The sequence below is a fragment of the Miniopterus natalensis genome, chromosome 1 (genome assembly GCF_054644295.1).
Source record: "Miniopterus natalensis isolate mMinNat1 chromosome 1, mMinNat1.hap1, whole genome shotgun sequence".
Lineage (NCBI taxonomy): Eukaryota > Metazoa > Chordata > Mammalia > Chiroptera > Miniopteridae > Miniopterus > Miniopterus natalensis.
Genome location: NC_142081.1, coordinates 173,890,748 through 173,908,762, shown reverse-complemented (window position 1 = coordinate 173,908,762; position 18,015 = coordinate 173,890,748). Strand labels below are relative to the sequence as shown.

General features: G+C 43.9%; 1 protein-coding gene across 3 annotated transcripts in view; it reads left to right on the top strand.

The window, feature by feature from the left end:
• The first annotated feature begins 6,296 nt into the window (after positions 1-6,296).
• The window catches only part of SPATA18 (spermatogenesis associated 18), a 31,370-nt gene continuing 19,651 nt past the window's right edge, over positions 6,297-18,015 (top strand). For all 3 annotated transcript variants that reach the window (XM_087827527.1, XM_087827532.1, XM_087827526.1), the window contains exons 1-4: positions 6,297-6,570; positions 12,900-13,005; positions 13,138-13,253; positions 14,649-14,761. In XM_087827527.1, coding sequence (XP_087683653.1) covers positions 6,484-6,570; positions 12,900-13,005; positions 13,138-13,253; positions 14,649-14,761 — 422 coding nt within the window. In that variant the 5' untranslated portion in view covers positions 6,297-6,483. The remainder of the gene's footprint in view (positions 6,571-12,899; positions 13,006-13,137; positions 13,254-14,648; positions 14,762-18,015) is intronic.

Below are 18,015 nucleotides of genomic sequence, written 5' to 3'. Positions count from 1 at the left end.
ACACCAGAGGCTTGCTGGGAAGTTTAAATAGAAAATCTGTTGCATAATAAGCCTCTCATAAACTTTACTCTTCTCCCCCAATTTTAGCTAATGTGGTCATTTCAAAATGTATTTATTGTCTTCAAGCTTTTCTTTTTCCCCCGAAATAATAGAGACTACTGTGTACCTGGCAATGCCTCTTGGATTCTCCCAGCAGTGTTATGAGATAGGTCATATTATCCCCATTTTACAAATGAAGAAATCAAGGCTTGTAGAGGTTAAAAGGCTAAGCAGGTTTTCAACTACTAAAGAGCTAAGATTGAACCTAGGTCCACCTGACTAAAGTCTTTGCTCTTTCTACCATATAAGAGTCTTTAATTCTGCATTTCCTTTTGCCTGTTGCATAGTATTAGCACTTAGAAGTGCAGACCAAGGCGACAGTACTAGTCAGGTTATGAACACAGTTAGTTACCCCTTCATTCACTTTATAGTGGGTTGGATAGTGTCCCCCAAGAGATATATACAAGTCCGAATTCCTGTACCTGCGAATGTGATGATATTTGGAAATAGGGTCTTGGCGGATGTGATTAAGATCACCCTGGATTGGGTGGGCCCTAAATCTAATGACTGGTGTCCTTAAAAGAAGAGGAGAGGACAGACACACCCACAGAGGAGAGGATATGTGGAGACAGAGGCAGAGACTGGGGTGATGTGTCTACGAGGCGGGGATGGGAAGACGTTACCAGAAGCTGGCAGAGAGGCACAGAACAGATTCCCCGCAGAGCTTCCAGGAGGAACTAACCCTACTCATTTCTGACTTCTGGCTTCCAGAACTGCGAGAGAATATATCACTGTTGTTTGAAGTCTTCAGGTTGGTGGTAACTTGTTAATAGCAGCCCTTAAGAAACTAAGTCACACTTCAAGCTCAACACATCCAAAAACTGAACTCAGTCTTTCCTCCGAATCTGCTCTTTGTGAATCCCCTTAGTGAGTGACACTACCAGTGGGTGGGTGTTAAAAAACATCTTTTCCCTTCCTGTGTGGCAGAGAACAAGGACTGAATGTAGCTGGTAACTTGAGGGCCTCAAGCACTCAGGTTCCGGAACACTGAGTAAATGGACAAATTCGTGTTTTGCTACCTCTGAGGGGAAGAAGTGGCTTAGCAATACGACCAGCAAGAACTGAATTTAAAGGAAACTTCATGCAAGTGGGTCAGCAAAGCTGAAATCTTCAAACAGTTGGGCCCTGACCCAAAAGAGCAAGCTTCTCATACAAACAGCTGTAGGATGAGAATAGAGTGGCACACACAGAAGGGGGTCAGGGGCACCTGAAAACCATCCTGACCAGAGCAGAAGAGATTCTTCTTTAGCCACTCTGTCGGGAGTGAGGAAGAGCTGGGTATTCTGATGAGGATCCCACCACACGTCCTTGTAGCTTATTGCATATATTTATGTTTGGTGTAGCATGAAACTACCTACATTCACAGCTCTCACTTCAGTTAGCGGAATCTGTTAATCTTTCATTGGCTGCTTAAACTCCCAAATTGAAAGTCTCTCCAGTTGACCAATGTAGGTAAAATTCAGAGTGGACAAAAACTAAGGACTTTCAGAAAGCCTGTTGCATCCAGATATTTAACACACTGCACTTCTCTAGAACAAATGGCTCCTGGCTGGGTGATAGAATTATGATGCCATAGAACACCAACTGGCTACCACTTTTGCTTTTTTCAAACTCAAAGGGATTATGACATCAGATGCAAAGGAGCCAATCATCTCCTTTCTTTCTTCCTTTTTCCCTCCCCTCCTCCCTTTTTCCTTTTTTTTGAAATTCAGTTTAACAAACTTATATAGAGGGCCTAGAAAGTACCAGTTGCTGTGCTGAAGATATAAAGCTAAATAAGCCTCTTTTTTCCAAGAAGCTCACAAGCTTATATCAAAGGCAGACAAATAGTATAATATCCTGTGATAATTTCAACAGTATTAACGTGTTCGAAAAGTTAAAGACAGAAAACAAAGATGAGAGTGATGAGCTCTGAGGGGCTGGGGAAGTTAGGAAGATTTTTGTCAGTTTAAGCTGGGTTTAAATTGATTTAAAATGCAACTATGGAGAAATACCTTATTTCTTGGAGGTTAGGTGTATTAATTATTCCAGCAGAATAAATTGTACTCAAGAAAGATGCTCAACTTCTGATGATTAGCTAATGCTCTCAAAATCAAGGCTTGACTCAAACTGAACTGTGAACCAAAAATTGAAACAAAGGGCAAGATTTATTTTGTTTTTTAACCAGTATGTTAAAAAACAAAAACAAAAATTAGCATTAATGAATGTCAAAACTGCAAGAGATCTTAAGAACTCATTTAGTCCATGCTTTTTATTATATAGATAGAAAAAAATGAAGCTCAGAGTGATTAAAGTGTTATGTGAAGTCATGATAAACCACTCTAGGCAGAGTGTAAGATGAAGAAAGAGTGCCCATGTTGTTAGTTCTTTCAACTTCTCCAAGATACCCAAAAGTGTATCACAAAAAAAGATTGCTTTTTACCTTTCCAAATAATGGCCTAGTTGATAATATCCTAAAATAATAAAATTGGGATAAAATTAGTCAAAATATTCTCCAAATAGAACCTTTTTCTGACATTTTCTCCCATATATATATGGAATAAATGAGCACACACACACACGTAGGCTTACCACTTTTTCAATGGAACCTCTACCTTGTTGACTGCATGCTTATAATTTGAAGCATATGGATTCTTCTTTAATCGTAAAGAAGAATTTTATTTGTATTCCAGGCTCTAGCTCTTTCTTTAATTGATTGCTACCCAGCACCCATAAAAGCTCTGGGGTGGGGACCATCATTAAGGGCATTTATGAGGATGTCCACTTATTCCTACAGGTATGGAATTTCTAAGTTTGTAGCAAGTAACATCACCAGAGCTAAGAAATAGGGTGTTAATTGCTTGTCCCTCTCTTTGAGGACATGTGTTCTAGTGTTAACCCCTGGCATTGATGGAAGGTGACTGTAAGAAACAATCGTATCAAAATTGTTTCTATATTTTCTTTTAAGAAACGGGATTATTAAAGACAATGATAAGGGAAAATTATCATTGCTTTCCCTATTGCCGTCCTGCTATGTTCCAAACCAGAAAGGGCTTTTCCCTGCCCTAAGCAAGGTATAGCTGCCATGTGGGCGGAAGCATGGACGGGATATAACTCCTTGCTCCATTGTGCTCGGGGCTCAGACTTTGGAATTGGACTCCTCTGGGCCCACCGGTGTAAAATAAACCTGAACCCTGAGCCTCTGAGTGCCACTTGGTCTTTCTATAAGGTGAACGTCCCCGGTTCCGCAACACCACCTTCATCTCTGTTGTTCTATACTCTTTGAACAAGAGTAAATATATTTTAGAATTAGTAGCAGGAAAATGCATTTGCATTTAAAGAACTGATATATATATTTTAAAAATCAATAATTATAACACTCATTTTCTTTTTTGCTTTGGCTTCCACAAAACTCAGAAATAAATGTAAAAAATGGCTCAATCTTAGTACATAGGCTTAAATTGGGGGCATATTTGCTTTTCCCATTAAAAAATAACGATATGTTTCTACAAGTCTTACCGTAAACCATTTCAGATCCTTTTTTGGAAGTAGTAGGGGTAAATAATGAACATTAAAACATTTCCTTTCCTTCGAGTCATTGAGCACTATGCTTCTTTGTTATTAATAAAAAGTTTCTACTATGCAGCACCACACTCCAGAGTTCTAAGGAAATCAAGAGGTAAAAGAAATGACTTCAGGCCTTAAGGGTTTTGAATCTAGTTGTGAGGCTAGAGGACTGTAGAGATAAATAACACCAGGTAGCATATTCATAAGGATTGCAAAGATCCATTCTATCCTAAGACTCTAAGTTTAATTATTAAATTAGTAATATGGATATTTGGTCAAAGCATATTCTGTTTTGAGTCAGATTAAGTACTGATATTTTGGCTTACAGTTTTCTGAGGGTGGTGAAGTTTGGGGGTAACTTTGTTTCCAAATAAATTTTCATAAAAGCAATTTGTGTTTGTGGTAGAAATTTGGAAAATCAGAAGGGTATAAATGAGCTAACTAAAGTCACCATAATCATACCTTGGGTTCATGTCACATAGCACCACAATATACAGGGTGTCCCCCAAAAATGTATACACACTTTAACATTTGATTGCTCAATTTTGAAAATGAAATGTATTTTAATAAACTCTGCCTTTATAATTATTAAAAGTGTGTATATACACTTTTTTGGGAACATCCTATATATAAAACTTGGTGTCCTGCTTTTTCTACTTTGCATTATATTGTAAGAATTCCTAGATACTAGATATTATTTGGTTATAAGACTTTTATTTCGCAACATTTCATTGAATGATTTGCTCAACCGTTACCCTATTGAAGATTTAGATTGTTTCCAACCTTATTTTCTCCATTACTACATTTGTAGTAATAGTGATCACAACATTTATGAAGCACTAACAGTATATACCAAGCACAGTGCTAAGTACTTAACATGAGTCATTTAGTCTCATAATAATTCTGTGAAGAACTATTATCTCCTCCTTAAAGATGATGAAACCAAAGATTAGAGGTTAAAGTGCCCACAGCAAGGAAGATGATTTAATCCCTGATCTGACATAATATTCGAACTTTTTTATGAATATGTAAATAGGACTATTCAAGATTCCAATTGCCTGTTGAAATATGAAATAATTGGTTTCAAACTAAGAAATTTGCGATGTTTTTCTCCACCCCTTCATCCTCCTTTATATTTTTTTCTAAAGGAAGAAAGCATCTGATAAGTGTTTTTTAAAAAAATATGTCTTGATTTCAGAGAGAGGAAGGGAGAGGAAGAGAGAAACCTCACTGAGGGGAGAGAGCCACTGATGGGCTGCCTCCTGCACGCCCCCTGCTGGGGACCAGCAGGAAAACCAGGCACGTCCCCTGACTAGGACCTCGGGGACCACAGGCCGAAGCTCAGCCCCTGGGCCACGCTGGCCGGGCTGATAAATACTTAATAGGATGTTTGCGACTTTTTTTTAACTTTAGTAATTATTCTACTGTGATAAAATGACACGTGCTATGTACCCTTACAGCCCTTATTTTGTGGTCTACAGAAAACGGTAGGAACACAGGTCCCAGAAATGAGCCTCTCATTTTTTTTATTAAAGGACAGTAAAACCACTGTAATTAAGAGGAATAAAAACAAGAGGTGGTGAAAATTCTGAATTTTATGGTACTCGGACATATGCAATGCTCATATAATTTCAAGTACCTAAGGAATGGAACTGAATTAAACTCTTTAGCAAGCTGAGGCCTCGCTCCACTCCTACTGTTTTAACGAAGAGATAAAGATGACTTGCAATCAGTCCATTTGCTGGTGTATAAAATAAGGGCTTCTAACTGCTTCACGGTTGAAATGGTTTCATTTCTTAAGTACTTCAGACGGTGCACTGCTTACTACATCCTTTTGAAATAGTGCCAAAGCAGGTCCGAACTTTCACAACGTCTCAATTAGAGAATTCAGAATTAAGTGAAACTTTAAAGTGCCCAACGATGCTAAAAATATACTACCCAATCTTGTCCAATCCTGAGCGATTAACTTTAATTTGTGAGCATCTTGGAACTAAAAATTGTTGACTTGGGGCACCCGGGTGCCCAGCGGGCCGTGGAACACTGCAGAAGAGCGAAGCGGGCAGAACTGAAATTTTAGTTAGAGCAAGCGGCATACAGCTAAGTCCCAGGTGTTACAGGTGACGAACTGACGGCCCGAGGAGCCAAACGTGCTTTCCTAACCGAAAACTTCCACGCGGAAAGAACCTTTGCTTTTTCTGGACGGGAGGCCGCCAGCGTCCCGAGCCCCCGCCCCCTGCGCGCCGCCGCCGTCCCCGGGCGCGCGGTCTCGGCGTCCCCCGGCCCCTAGCCCAACCCCGAGCCTGGGTGGCGAGGGGGGCGCGCGCCTTCGGCCGCCAGCAGCAGCAGCAGCAGCAGCAGGAGGACGAGCAGCAGCAGCGGCAGCAGCATGGCGCGCCCCGCAGGTTGCCCAGGCACGGGGGAAGGCGGGAGGGCCGCGCGGCGGGGGGCGGCCCGAGGGCGCGGCGGGGGCTGGGCGGCGACACCCGCGTTGCCTCGGCGCCCGCGGCGCGCGTCCCTAGCAGCCGCCCGCCCACGTCAAGGTTTGTTTAATAATCGCCGGGGTATTTATGGCCTGGGCCGGCGGCTGCCGCGGGGGAGCCAGGAGACCGCGCCGGGCGGCGGATGAGGCGCGGCGGCTGCGGCCCAGGGCACCTCCCCCCGGCTTCCCGAGCCCTCCCGGTCCCACCTGAGGGGGAGGATGGAAACATCGGCCGCGCTCTGAGCCCCCCAGGAAGGTAACACCCTTCCCCCCGAACCACCCCGCGGTCCTGCGGAGGCCACCGACTCGTCCCGTCCACGTGTCCATCTCCCAGAGCCGGGCGAGCGGAAAAGCGAGCGATGGCGGAAAACCTGAGGAAATTGGTCTCCAACGAATATTTACGAACGATGCACGACAGCCTGGAGCGCTGGCTGAGGGAGTACAACGTGAGTCAGCGCGGGGGACCCCCGGGCTCGCCCGCCCTCTAGTTCCTTGCGCAGCCCTCGGCGGCGGTTTTTTAGGCCTGGCAGCGGGGTGGCCGCTTTGCAAAACCCCGGCGGCTGCGACTCCTCACCGGGACCCAGCCTCGTACCGGGATCGCGGCCAAGGAAGGGCGGGCACGTGCGGCCGGCGCGCTTTTGTTCTCGCGAGGCCGGGCGGCGCTGGGCTGCGCGCGGGGCTCCGCCGAGCTGTCGGGGGCGCGATTCCTGCCGTGGTAACCAAGGACGCCGGCAGCCCTAGCAACGGGAGAGAGCCGCCTGCCGCGGGGCTGACTGCCGAGCCCGCCACGCTCCCTCCTGTCCCTTCCGCCAGCAGTCCGAGCCCCTATCGCCATCCGGAGTGATTTCTTTTACTACACCCCTTCTCCTGTTTCCCCGCAAGTCTCCCACTATGAGGATACCCCGGGGTTGCATCAGAATAGGTTTTAATAAAAACACGCCCAGTATTTGTTACCCAGTATTTATTACCCAGTCACTTGTCAGCGTTGCGGGTTTCACTGGTGTGCTGGTCAGCAGTGGGATGTCGGCGCAGTTTCAGCACCAAGGCAGATTTCAGAAGGCCCTTTGCCAGGGCGTGTGAGGCCAATATTCAGTCATCAATCCCAGAGCGCTCTGCAAGTCTCTTTAGTCCCCACTCCGACGCAGGCTCCCGTTCCTCTCGCCCGCATGGAAGGTGGAACTTACTTTACATTTGGTCTGTCTTAAATAGGACAGTCCCACTCTTAATAGGAAGTAGAACTGCGAGGCAGACAGAGCTAGGGACCGGAATCAGCACCCCTAGGTTCTAGGTCCGGTTCTGCGTGGAACTAGCTGAATGACCTGGGGCCACTTATTTAACCTCTCTGGACCCCAGTACCTAGTCTGTTAATGGGAGGGACTGGACTAGAGCATACATAAAGCTCCTTTTCGGATCTCAGTTTTTTGAGTCTACATCAGCTTGTTTCTAAAATCCCACAGGAAAAATGCAACTGGCTGCTGTCCTGAGTCCCTTAGGCTTTCCCATTCACCCTTTAAAAAATTTTTTTAATTTTTGTTTAAAATATTACAGATGTCCCTCTTTCTCCCCAATGACCCATTCCGCCCTTCCCATTCCCCTCACCATTGTACGTGTCCTTGGGTTGTACATATATGCATATAAATTCTTTGGTTAATCTCTCTCCCTCCACTCACCTGCCCTCCTCCATCCCTCTGACATTCGTCAGTCTGATCTATGCTTCCACGTCATTGAATCTGTTATGTTCATCAGCTTATTAAGTTCTTTAGATTCCACATATAAGCGAGATCATGTGATGTTTGTCTTTCTCTGCCTGGCTTATTTCTCTTAGCATAATATTTTCCAGGTCCATCCATATTGTCCCAAAGGGTACGAGATCCATCTTCTTTACAGCTGCGTAGTATTCCATGGTGTATATGTCCCACAGCTTTTTTGTCCACTCATCATCTCATGGGCACTTGGGCTGTTTCCAAAACTAAAGCTGCTTCACAGCAAAAGAAAACAGCCTCAAAATACAAAGGAACCCCACAGTCTGAGAAAACATATTTGCCAAGGATGTATTGGATAAGGGGCTGATTTCCAAAGTGTACAAAGAACTCATTCTACTCAGCAAGAGGAAGACAAACAACCCAATTAAAAAATGGGTAAAGGACCTGAATAGACACTTCTCCAAAGATGACATACAGATGGCCAAGACACATGAGAAAATGCTCAACGTCTAATCATCAGAGAGATGCAAATTAAAACCACAATGAGGTATCACCTCACACCTGTCCGAATGGCTCCATCAACAAATCAACAAATGACTCGTGCTGGCGAGGATGTGGAGAAAGCGGAGCCCTGGTACACTGCTGGTGGGAATGCAGACTGGTGCAACCACTATGGAAAACAGTATGGAGATTCCTCAAAAAATTAAAAATGGAGCTGCCTTTTGACCCAGTGATTCCACTTCTAGGAATATATCCTAAGAATCCTGAAACACTATTCAGAAAGAATATATGCTCCTCTATGTTCATAGCAGCGCAATCTACAATAGTTAAGATCTGGAAACAGCCCATTCACTCTTTAACCAGAACTCCACAGGTATATGGGAACTCAAAGAACAGCTACAGCTTTCTCGTGAACCAACCTTGCCCTCTACCGCCAACACACACCTTTAAAAGTGCCTTCTTGCTGCCTAGTCTCAGAATAATTATTAGGCCCTATGACTGGACATCTCCATCTGAAGGTCCTGCAGACCCCTTAATCTGTCCACAAAGCGGTATCATCCCTGTACCTCTTACCTGTTTCCAAACCTCCCAACTTCCTCCTCAGCTAATGCTAGTTAGCATCAGTGGGACCTTGGTAGACCCAGATGTGGTATAGGGCTGGGAAGGACCTTTAGGGGACCCTTGGTATCTCCGTAGCCCTCAGCGTCTCTCAGCCAGATGGTTAAAACTGCCTACCCTCCTGCCAGGCAGGCTCTCTAATCCAAACTCTCATCAGGTCTGCTTCTGCCAGATTGATTTTTGTAAAATGCAAAGCAAATCTGACCGTGTCATACTCATGCTCCTTTACTTGCTCCGTTAAATCTTTCAGTGATGGGATGAAGCCCAGAGGCCATGTGACAAAGTCCTTCATTATTTGGTCCCTGGACCCTGTATTCCATTTTACCCTATAATATACCTTGTTTCTTGCCTTGTTACCTGCTGTTCCTCCTGAAATGCCCTAACCTCTTACCCCTCGCCTGTTACCAGTGTGAGTTTTACCCCTTTGACAGCTCACTGTCTACCTAGATCCCTTAATCAACTCTAAGTTAATTGTTTTATTCATGTATGTTTCCCATTCCCCATCCTGCTTCCCAGCTGGTGAGCTCGTTGGCACCAGGCAACTGTTTTATTTTTTTAATTTTATTTTTATTTTTATTTCTTTTAAAAATATATCTTTATTGATTTCAGAGAGAGGAAAGGAGAGGGACAGAGAGAGATAGAAACATCCATGATGAGAGTCGTTGATCGAGCCCGCAACCCGGGCATGTGCCCTGACCAGGAATCGAACCCCGATTGCCTGGATCCTAGGTCGGTGCTCAACAGCTGAGCCACGCCCGGCCGGGCCAGGCAACTGTTTTAAAAAATTTTTTTAGTGTGGTGCTGTGTCCTGAGCTGCCAGCCCAAGTCCTTACATACAATAGGAACTCAATGATTTATGAATGAAGGAATTTTGAGAGTCTGTGCTTTGGGATTAGGAAACAGTATAATTTGTCAATATCTTTATTTTATTTACCTGTGTGAGCACGTGTTTGGTAATGTGACCCTATTGAAACTTGAATTTCTTGTGCAATGCTTTGTGTTAGAAGTTGCAGCGTGTTGTGACATGTCTTGGGAACAGGAACTAACAATATATTCTTTTATTTAAGTTGTGCATACAAACATTTGGCAAACATTCCTTTGGGCACCTAGTTTGTACTGGGCACTGGGCAAGGCATAGGAGCGTATAGTAATAATACCACAATAATATTTTTAATTTCTGTGTATCTCCTCTATTCTGCACCTAAGTTAGTTGGTGAGATCAACCACCTCCTAAATACGAGCAAACAGAGGCTCATATTTGAAATTTATTTTCTAAGGGAATGCAGCTAATAAGTGGAGAACCAGATTTGAACCAAGGTCTGCCTTATGCCTAAACCCACTGATCCTTTCAATACCGAATGTCACCTCATAGGTACTAATTGTTGAACGCCTTCTGTCTCTGAGTTGCTGAATATGTATTTTTTTATTTAATTCTCCTAACACTCTCTAAGCCATTATCTATCCTCATTTCTGGAAAGGAAATGGGCTCAGAGAGGTAACCTGTGCAGCATCACACAGAACTTGTGACAAGTGGCAGAGCTGAGACACTCCTTCAGGTCTGCTTGACTCCCATGCCCATTTTGTGTTCACTTAGCATATTACATGGTCTAGCCGGGGTTGTAGGGGAATTGAAGCTCAGTGTTATGAGTGCAGGAATTAAACAGCAAGGGCAAGGAGCTGCTGGTTCAACAGAAGGAATGGAGATAGCTGTGTAAGCTGTGTGCTCCAAATGTTCTGATGACGTCACTACTATGCGAAGACACTCATTCATTTATTCATTCACCCATCAAATATTGTTGAGCCCTTCCATCTGCTATGGATACTAGTGGCAATTGATACAAATATGAGAAAGGAAAAGTCATTTTTAAAAACACATAGTCTTCTTAGGAGAAAGGGATAGAGGATGAGCCAGAAAAACAAATGGCTACAACAGAAATAAGTGCTACAACAGAGCTCGTCACCAGGTACTATTTACCAGGCATGGAAAGTAAACCAGCAGCTCCCCCTAGGTTATGATGAGTCCATTCCATCCAAACTTCTTGCCAGACCAGCAAGGCCCCCCAACTTCTTTGACCTCCTATGCAGAAGCCACATGCACCTACTCTTGGTTCTCAAGGTTGCCAAACTCCTTTCTGCCACAGGGCCTTTGCCCCTACTGTTCCCACAGCCCAACACACTCCTTCTCTAGTCTCTGCATTCAGGACTTAGCTCAGGGTCTCCTCAGAGAGATCTTCCCTGACTGCCCTCCCCATTCACTCTTTGTCACATTATCTAGTCTCTCCCTCACCCCCAGCCCTAATCACCATCTACAAGTCAGTATAGTTTAGTGGTTAAGAGCATGGGATTTGGAACTAGGCAGCTTGGATTCTGATCTCAGTTCTGACATTTTATTAGCTAAGTAATCTTGGGCAAGTTATTCAACCTCTATGCATCCCAGTTTTCTCACCTGAAGACAGGGATACTTATAATGGTTCTCCTGTCTCATAGCGTGCTGTTGTGGGGATTAACTGAGTTTATATATATAAGCATGAACAGTGCCTGGCGCTTAGGAGGCATGTAATAAATCCAAAGTAAGCTAATCATCTCATGTTCACTCACCCATCCAATACTTACTGTTTGAATATACAGAGACTCTAGAATGCAGGGCTGGAAATAGAACAGTGAATGAACAGGGCAGGCACAGCCCCTATCCCCAGGGAGCTTACCGCCTGTCCCAACCACTTTCCTTTTTGATGCAGATATGCATTTCTCTTGTCAACTCTTGCCAGGAGGTCATCTAAACGTTTCCTATTCATTCTAGTTTCCGTCTTCCTTGCAACCTGTTTCCTACCTCAGGATTCACAGTGCCCCCTGCTAGTGCCTTATTATGGCTTGAGATGATATATCAGTCTCTGCATTTTTACACCCACATGATTTGTTTGTTGCTTACAGTTGTGTCCTTTCCTTTAGTGTTAGACTCCATTAGAGGTTTAGCTAATGAGGAAACAGTAGCAGTTCACCAAGGAGATGGCAAAAGCCGGATAATAGCTAGAAGACCTACCTCCTGGCTCCTTCATGTTCTGCTCTTACGGCTTAGAATGTTGCACATTGAACCACCCCTTCCCCCAAGTCTGCTGAATTCCTTCTCGCCTAGATTTCGCTTCCTCTCTGAAGGAAGTCTTCTATGACTTTCCAAGACAATGGGCTCCTGAGTAGACCTTGCGCTCACCCCTATGGTGAGACTTATTCCACTGCAGGATAACTGTCTGCTCTCCTGTCTCCCCCACCCGTCTGCAAGTGCCATGTGGCCTGGCTCATCTTTTTTGTCGTATTCTCCATTGTATCCTCAGCTCAGCAATACCTTTTTACTGTTAACAAGTAGTGTTCTTTATGTACGTACTGAACTTAGGCAGCGGACAGAACCAGTAAAGCAGGTAAGTTAGGAAGCAGTGATTTGTATTGTTAAAAAAGGGTTATTCACTTTATGAAAGGACTTTTTGCAGGATTCCATTGAGTAGGGAATCAGGGTTATTGGTATTCAAATGACCCCCAAACCTCAGTGGCTTGACACAAATAAACTTTCTCAATCATGTAGCAGTCATTGTAAGCATTCAGTTAGCAGCTTCCCAAATCTTGCAGCCCCACCACCCCTTATGCCCTTGGGGTCCTCTGCAATTGGCTGGCAGATGGGGAAAGAAAAAGAAGGCGAAGAGTCACACCCTGAAGTGGCACATGTCACTTCCCATCCCGTGGACCCAAACTCAGTTACATGGCCCCACAAAGTGCTAGGGAAGCTGGGCAAAGTGCTCTAGCTGTGTGCCCGGGAGGAAAGGGACTATGTTTCGGTGAACACACAGCGGGGTCTGCCCCTGGGAGTGTGCCAGAGCCAGGAGGCCCTGGTATAAAGGGAGGCCTCTGTCCACCTGCAGTGGGAGTGAAGAATTGCACTGATGTCTACTGTTTTGGCTTTGCAGACAAACTCGTGTGATCAAAATCTAAGTCTTTGCCTTGAATTCATTGAACAAGTTGCCAAGATGCAGGGACAACTCTTCGGAATCCTCACTGCAACAGCTCAAGAAGGTGAGAATGGCCTGTGCTTTCTCATCCAGCCCTACACGCTTCTTTTTTTCTTTTTTTCTTTTTTTCTTTTTGTGCTCTCTGAGTTGCTGCGGTTGGGTTTCTCTTGCTGACCTGATTTGTGGATTCTTTTAGGAGGACATAACGATGGTGTGGAACTAATCAAATCACGCCTTTTGCCTTGGCTGGAGGCCTCCTTTACTGCTGCTTCCCTGGGAAAACCTGTTGACAGCAAGGTCCCCTCTCTACAGGTAAGGATGCTAAGGGATTCCCCTTGATTTTCAGCACCCTAGTCAGGTACTGGGAGCTCAAACACATGCTATGGCTTTGACCTAGAGAGGGGCCCAACTCTACTTAGGAATTGGGACACAGGTATAAAGGTGAGTTTCTATTTACAGTAGTATGGGGCAGAGTGGATTGAGTTTTCTCTTAAGATGGACCTGGATCTCAGCTCTGCCTACTCACTAGTGGGGTGACCAGGTGAATCAATGAGCCTTGGCTTCCTCAGCTATAAAAAGGATCTAGTGATGATCTACATCTGGGACACTGCTTGGCCCACACTAGGCATTAAATAGTAACTTTTAAATGACAAAGTAGTTCACCCAGACAAGGTACCACAGGGGCTCAGAAGAGAAAGAGATTATTAGATGGGGAAAGCTCAGTATTGTGAAAGACTGAAATAAAACTAATTGGAAAATTCCAAGGTATGAAGAAAGCTCAATTTTGGCAGACTGACAAAGGGTAGCATAACTGGTGGTTGATCTTGGTGGTTTCCATGGACAGTGTCAGTGTTTTGACGGTGGAAGATCAGACTGGAAACAGAGCGTATACCTTGCTTAAGGCCTCGGCATCATTATTGCTGGGTAAGCAAAACATTAGTGACTTTGATTTTAAATATTTACATGGGTGTCCATAAATTTCTTTCCAAAATTAAAGCATGTTGAGCAGGTTGTTCTAAGCAACGGGGCCTTATGAGGTAGTGGCTGAAGGATTCCTGCTTGGAGGTCTCTGGACAGAATTCTTGTCCCTCTTGAATGGTCCTGAATAGGTTGTCTAACCTTTATGACTTAAGTGTCTGCATTTGCTAAATGGGGACAATGCTTTTGCTGGCCTCATAGGGTCATTGTGAAAATTAAATGCGATCAGCATGAGAAACAACTTACATGTGGTAAGTACTTCATAGATGTTAGTTGTCTTTAAGCATTTTCCCCCCTGGAGATTTTCATATGCTTCTTAGATTTTTATCCCCTAGGCATGTTATTGTGGATATAGAAATGTAGGATGATATTTAAGTGTCTCTTTTTCAAAAAATTGAGGTATAATTTACCTACAGGGACATCCATAGGTTGATGAATTTTGATAAATACGCATATCCGTGTAATTCACACTCCTATTAAGATATAAAACATTTCCATCACTCCAGAGCATTCCTGCACCACTTCCCAAGCATGTCCCTTCACCCCCAGGGCAACCACTCTTCTGACTTCTATCATTCCAGGTTCATTTTGTCTGCGCCAGGACTTCAAGTAAATGGAACTATACATTCTGTGCTCTTTTGTGCTCAACTTCCTTTGCTCAGTATAATACTTGTGCAATCTGTCTATGTTGTTTCATGTATTCAGACTGTTTTTTGACTATCTTTCCAGGACACGTTTGGTAAGGAGAGACAGAAAGAGCCTGGAGTTCGGGATCGGGACATGCAACAATTAGACATTGAGCTGAACACAACTCGCAATCAACTCAACCTGGTTCAAGACGAGTAAGAGGAATGCAAGTTATCTTTTTCCAAAAAGAGTTGTTTGTTCTTCATTTAATTCTTAAGTTTCAAAGGAGAATCATGTAAAATGTAGACATTTGCTAATAAGTAATATGATGTGTGTGAGTGTGCGTGTGTGTGAATTGGGAGTCAGTGTCTTTGAATTTGGGGCCAGGATTTCCATAGTATGTTATGTTCCCTAAGACCCTGGTCTCCTTGGCTCCATTCCTGGAGCTTCTTCTTTTCCACAGGCCCCTTATTAGCCCATATTTATAAACAGAGGAAGATTGTTAAGCGAAAATCTATTTTTAGGGAAGAGGAAAATAAGAAAAGATGCAGAGGGAAAGGGTTAAGGAGGGTGAATAGAAAAATTAAAAGGGAGCAAAAGCAAGGTGAAGCAGGCCTCATTTACCTGTCAGTTGTACTCACTGGGGGTGAGACTAAGAGGCCAGACTTTTTAAATGATGAACAATTCCAGATTCTGGAATAACTATTAGATATAAAAACGTATTTTAAAAAGTTAAGCAGTGCTAGGCAGCAACAGATATCAGATGCATGCTATGTACAAAACCAGGGTAGCAGCTCAAGGAATCGCTGCAGAGAAAATTGCGAGCTTTGGGGTGTACTTGAAGGAGACAGACAGACGTGTATGAGACTGCATTCAACACACCTGACACAAATCCACCGATCAATAAGGTTTCTCCTCCCACAGCATCAACCCATTGCCGGCACGCATGGGACAGCAAGGGATTCGTTTTATAACAGGTTCCGGACTGTGATGGAATAGAGCGTGGCATTCTGCCTTGTTCTCCGATGAGCTCTCCTTCTATGCAAAACATCTCTACTGATTTCGTTTTGCCTGATTAGAAAATACAAATTTCTTTCTCAAAATGCATGCAACAGCTAAGAGTCTAAAGATGAAAATCACCTGTAATCTCATCCCTGTTAATATTTTGGTGTATTTTACTCCAGACCTTTTTCTTTGTGTGTACTTGCATGCACCTCCACACACCGCCATTCATTTTTCTAATAGGAACCATCAATGAGCAGTTTTACAGCTGCAACAGTCAGAGTTTGCAAATGGAAGGTACAAAAAGCATAATTCCCCTGATTTCTACAACATATTTCAACTAATGTCAGCTGATTTGGAGTGGGGTGAGGAGGACCCTTAAATATGCCATTTCTTTTCTGGTTTATTGTAGTTCCTTTCGTGTAAATATTCGGTTAATTCCAAGTCCAGACTTCTATTAGGAGCCGTGTTTGCCCTCTCAGGAGGTCTCATTGCCCTCCTTCCTTAGACTGACATCTAAGGGTAGAGGGGTGCTTGCATGCTCTCCTGGTGCTGGAGGAGAGGGGCTTTGGTCTTGTACTGCCTGCTGGGTTCCTGCCGGCCTCAGTTTCAACTGGGCACTGATGTCTTGTGCTGGTGGGTGCTGAGTTATGGCTTGTCTGGCTAGGTCTCCTGGGGCATTTACTGGCCAGTGCTGCTGATGACCAGGTTTCTCCATTTGCCTCTCGTTGCTTCACGATTTTGCTGGTTCTTTCTTTTATCAGCACCAACAGGAGCCAGGAATTCCTACTTCCCTCTCATCACTATGGCTCTGTAGTTAGCTATAAGGGGCACCATGGACTGAGAAACTATGGCTGCATGCATTTTTAGAACTTTTTATTTGGAAATAATTTCAAATACAGAAAATTTGCAAGAATAGTACTGAGAACACCCATGTACCCTTTCTTATACCATTCACCCCGTTTGCTTGGTCATTTGTGCCTGTTCTCTTTATCGATATACATATCCCCCAGCCCCCACTGTCCATTTGAAAGTTGCCCACAGGAAGGTGCTTGTTCAGGTGCTTTTCTCTGAATTTCCTAGTTTTGTTTTGTTTCTGTTATGAACTCGCCTGTGGTTCATATTCTATTTTCACTTAAGGCATCACAAATGATGGAGGAGGTTCCCCACCTTCTGTGGTAGTCAGCTCTCTCCTCTTACTCTACCTACCTGTCTCTAAAGCCAGGGTGCTTCGTGCGGTGGAATGAGTGACCCGCCCAAGGAGGTTCCCATGTCTAACCTTGTGGAGACCAGTTTGGCTGTGACCCAGTTCCAAAGCACAAATTCCAAGACAGTGCTGAAGAGGGACAGGTCTGCCCAGATTTGAAGAACTCTAGACAAGAGCAGACTGCTCGATTTTATACCCAGACTCTGGTTAGGAGTCTCACTTTTCTGCATTTCCTATATCCAGTCAATGAGAATAGAGTTGAATCTGCCTCCTAAGCATCCCCCACACGTGTCCCTTCTTATACTACTATTGCCTTGGTTCAAGCTTCTGAAACCTCTTGCCTCAACTCATTGCTCCAACTGGTTTCCCTATTTCCATCCTTGCTCTACTACAAGCCATTTCTCACATAGAAAATATAGATATATTTTTACTGTATTAAGTCGTCACCCTGCTTAAAAGCTGCGAGTAGCCTTCCCAGGGCTCTCACAGCCCTGCATGATCCCTACCTCTCACTTCCCCCTCATGTCATGCCAGACGCCCCTCACCTAGTCTACTGTCTACTTCTTCACGTTGAGGCCTTTGCCTGTGCTCCTTCAGGAAAACGGAACTCTTCCGCTGCCTCTTTGCGTGGCTGGCCCTGGATTATCCTTCAGGCCTCAACTTAAATGTGAATTTCTCAGAACCTGTTTGTGACCACTATACATCAGAAGGTCTTTCCTCTTCCCCTCCTCAAATTTCCTTTCACATTGACCTAAGAATAGCACTTTCCACAGTTTGGAACCTTTAAACATTTGTTTGCATGTTTGTGATCCGGTGGACTGGAAACTCTTAAGGGTTACTGTCTTTTATTGATGTTTGGATACCGTTTTATCTTCATCACCAGCATCATGCCTGGCATATAGGGAATCCACAATAATTTGCTCAATGAATGAATGCATCCATAACAAAAAATTAAAATAAATGTTCATCTGCTTAAAACTATTCTTGGTACATGAATGTACCTCCCTTTCTTCTCCCTGTATGTGATCCAAGCGTTCCAAATTAGCATATGTGTTTGCTTATATGTATATGTGCTCACATGTGTATGGCATGTTTTGAGAGAAAAAAACCTACTTTATTCCTGTTTATACTCTTTCATTTCTTAGTCTGTCTTGTCCTTTTAATTTTCTACAGTTTTCTCTCTCTTTGTTTTTTAATATATCTTTATTGATTTCAGAGAGAGGAAGGGAGAGAGAGAGAGAGAAAGACAGAGAGAAACAT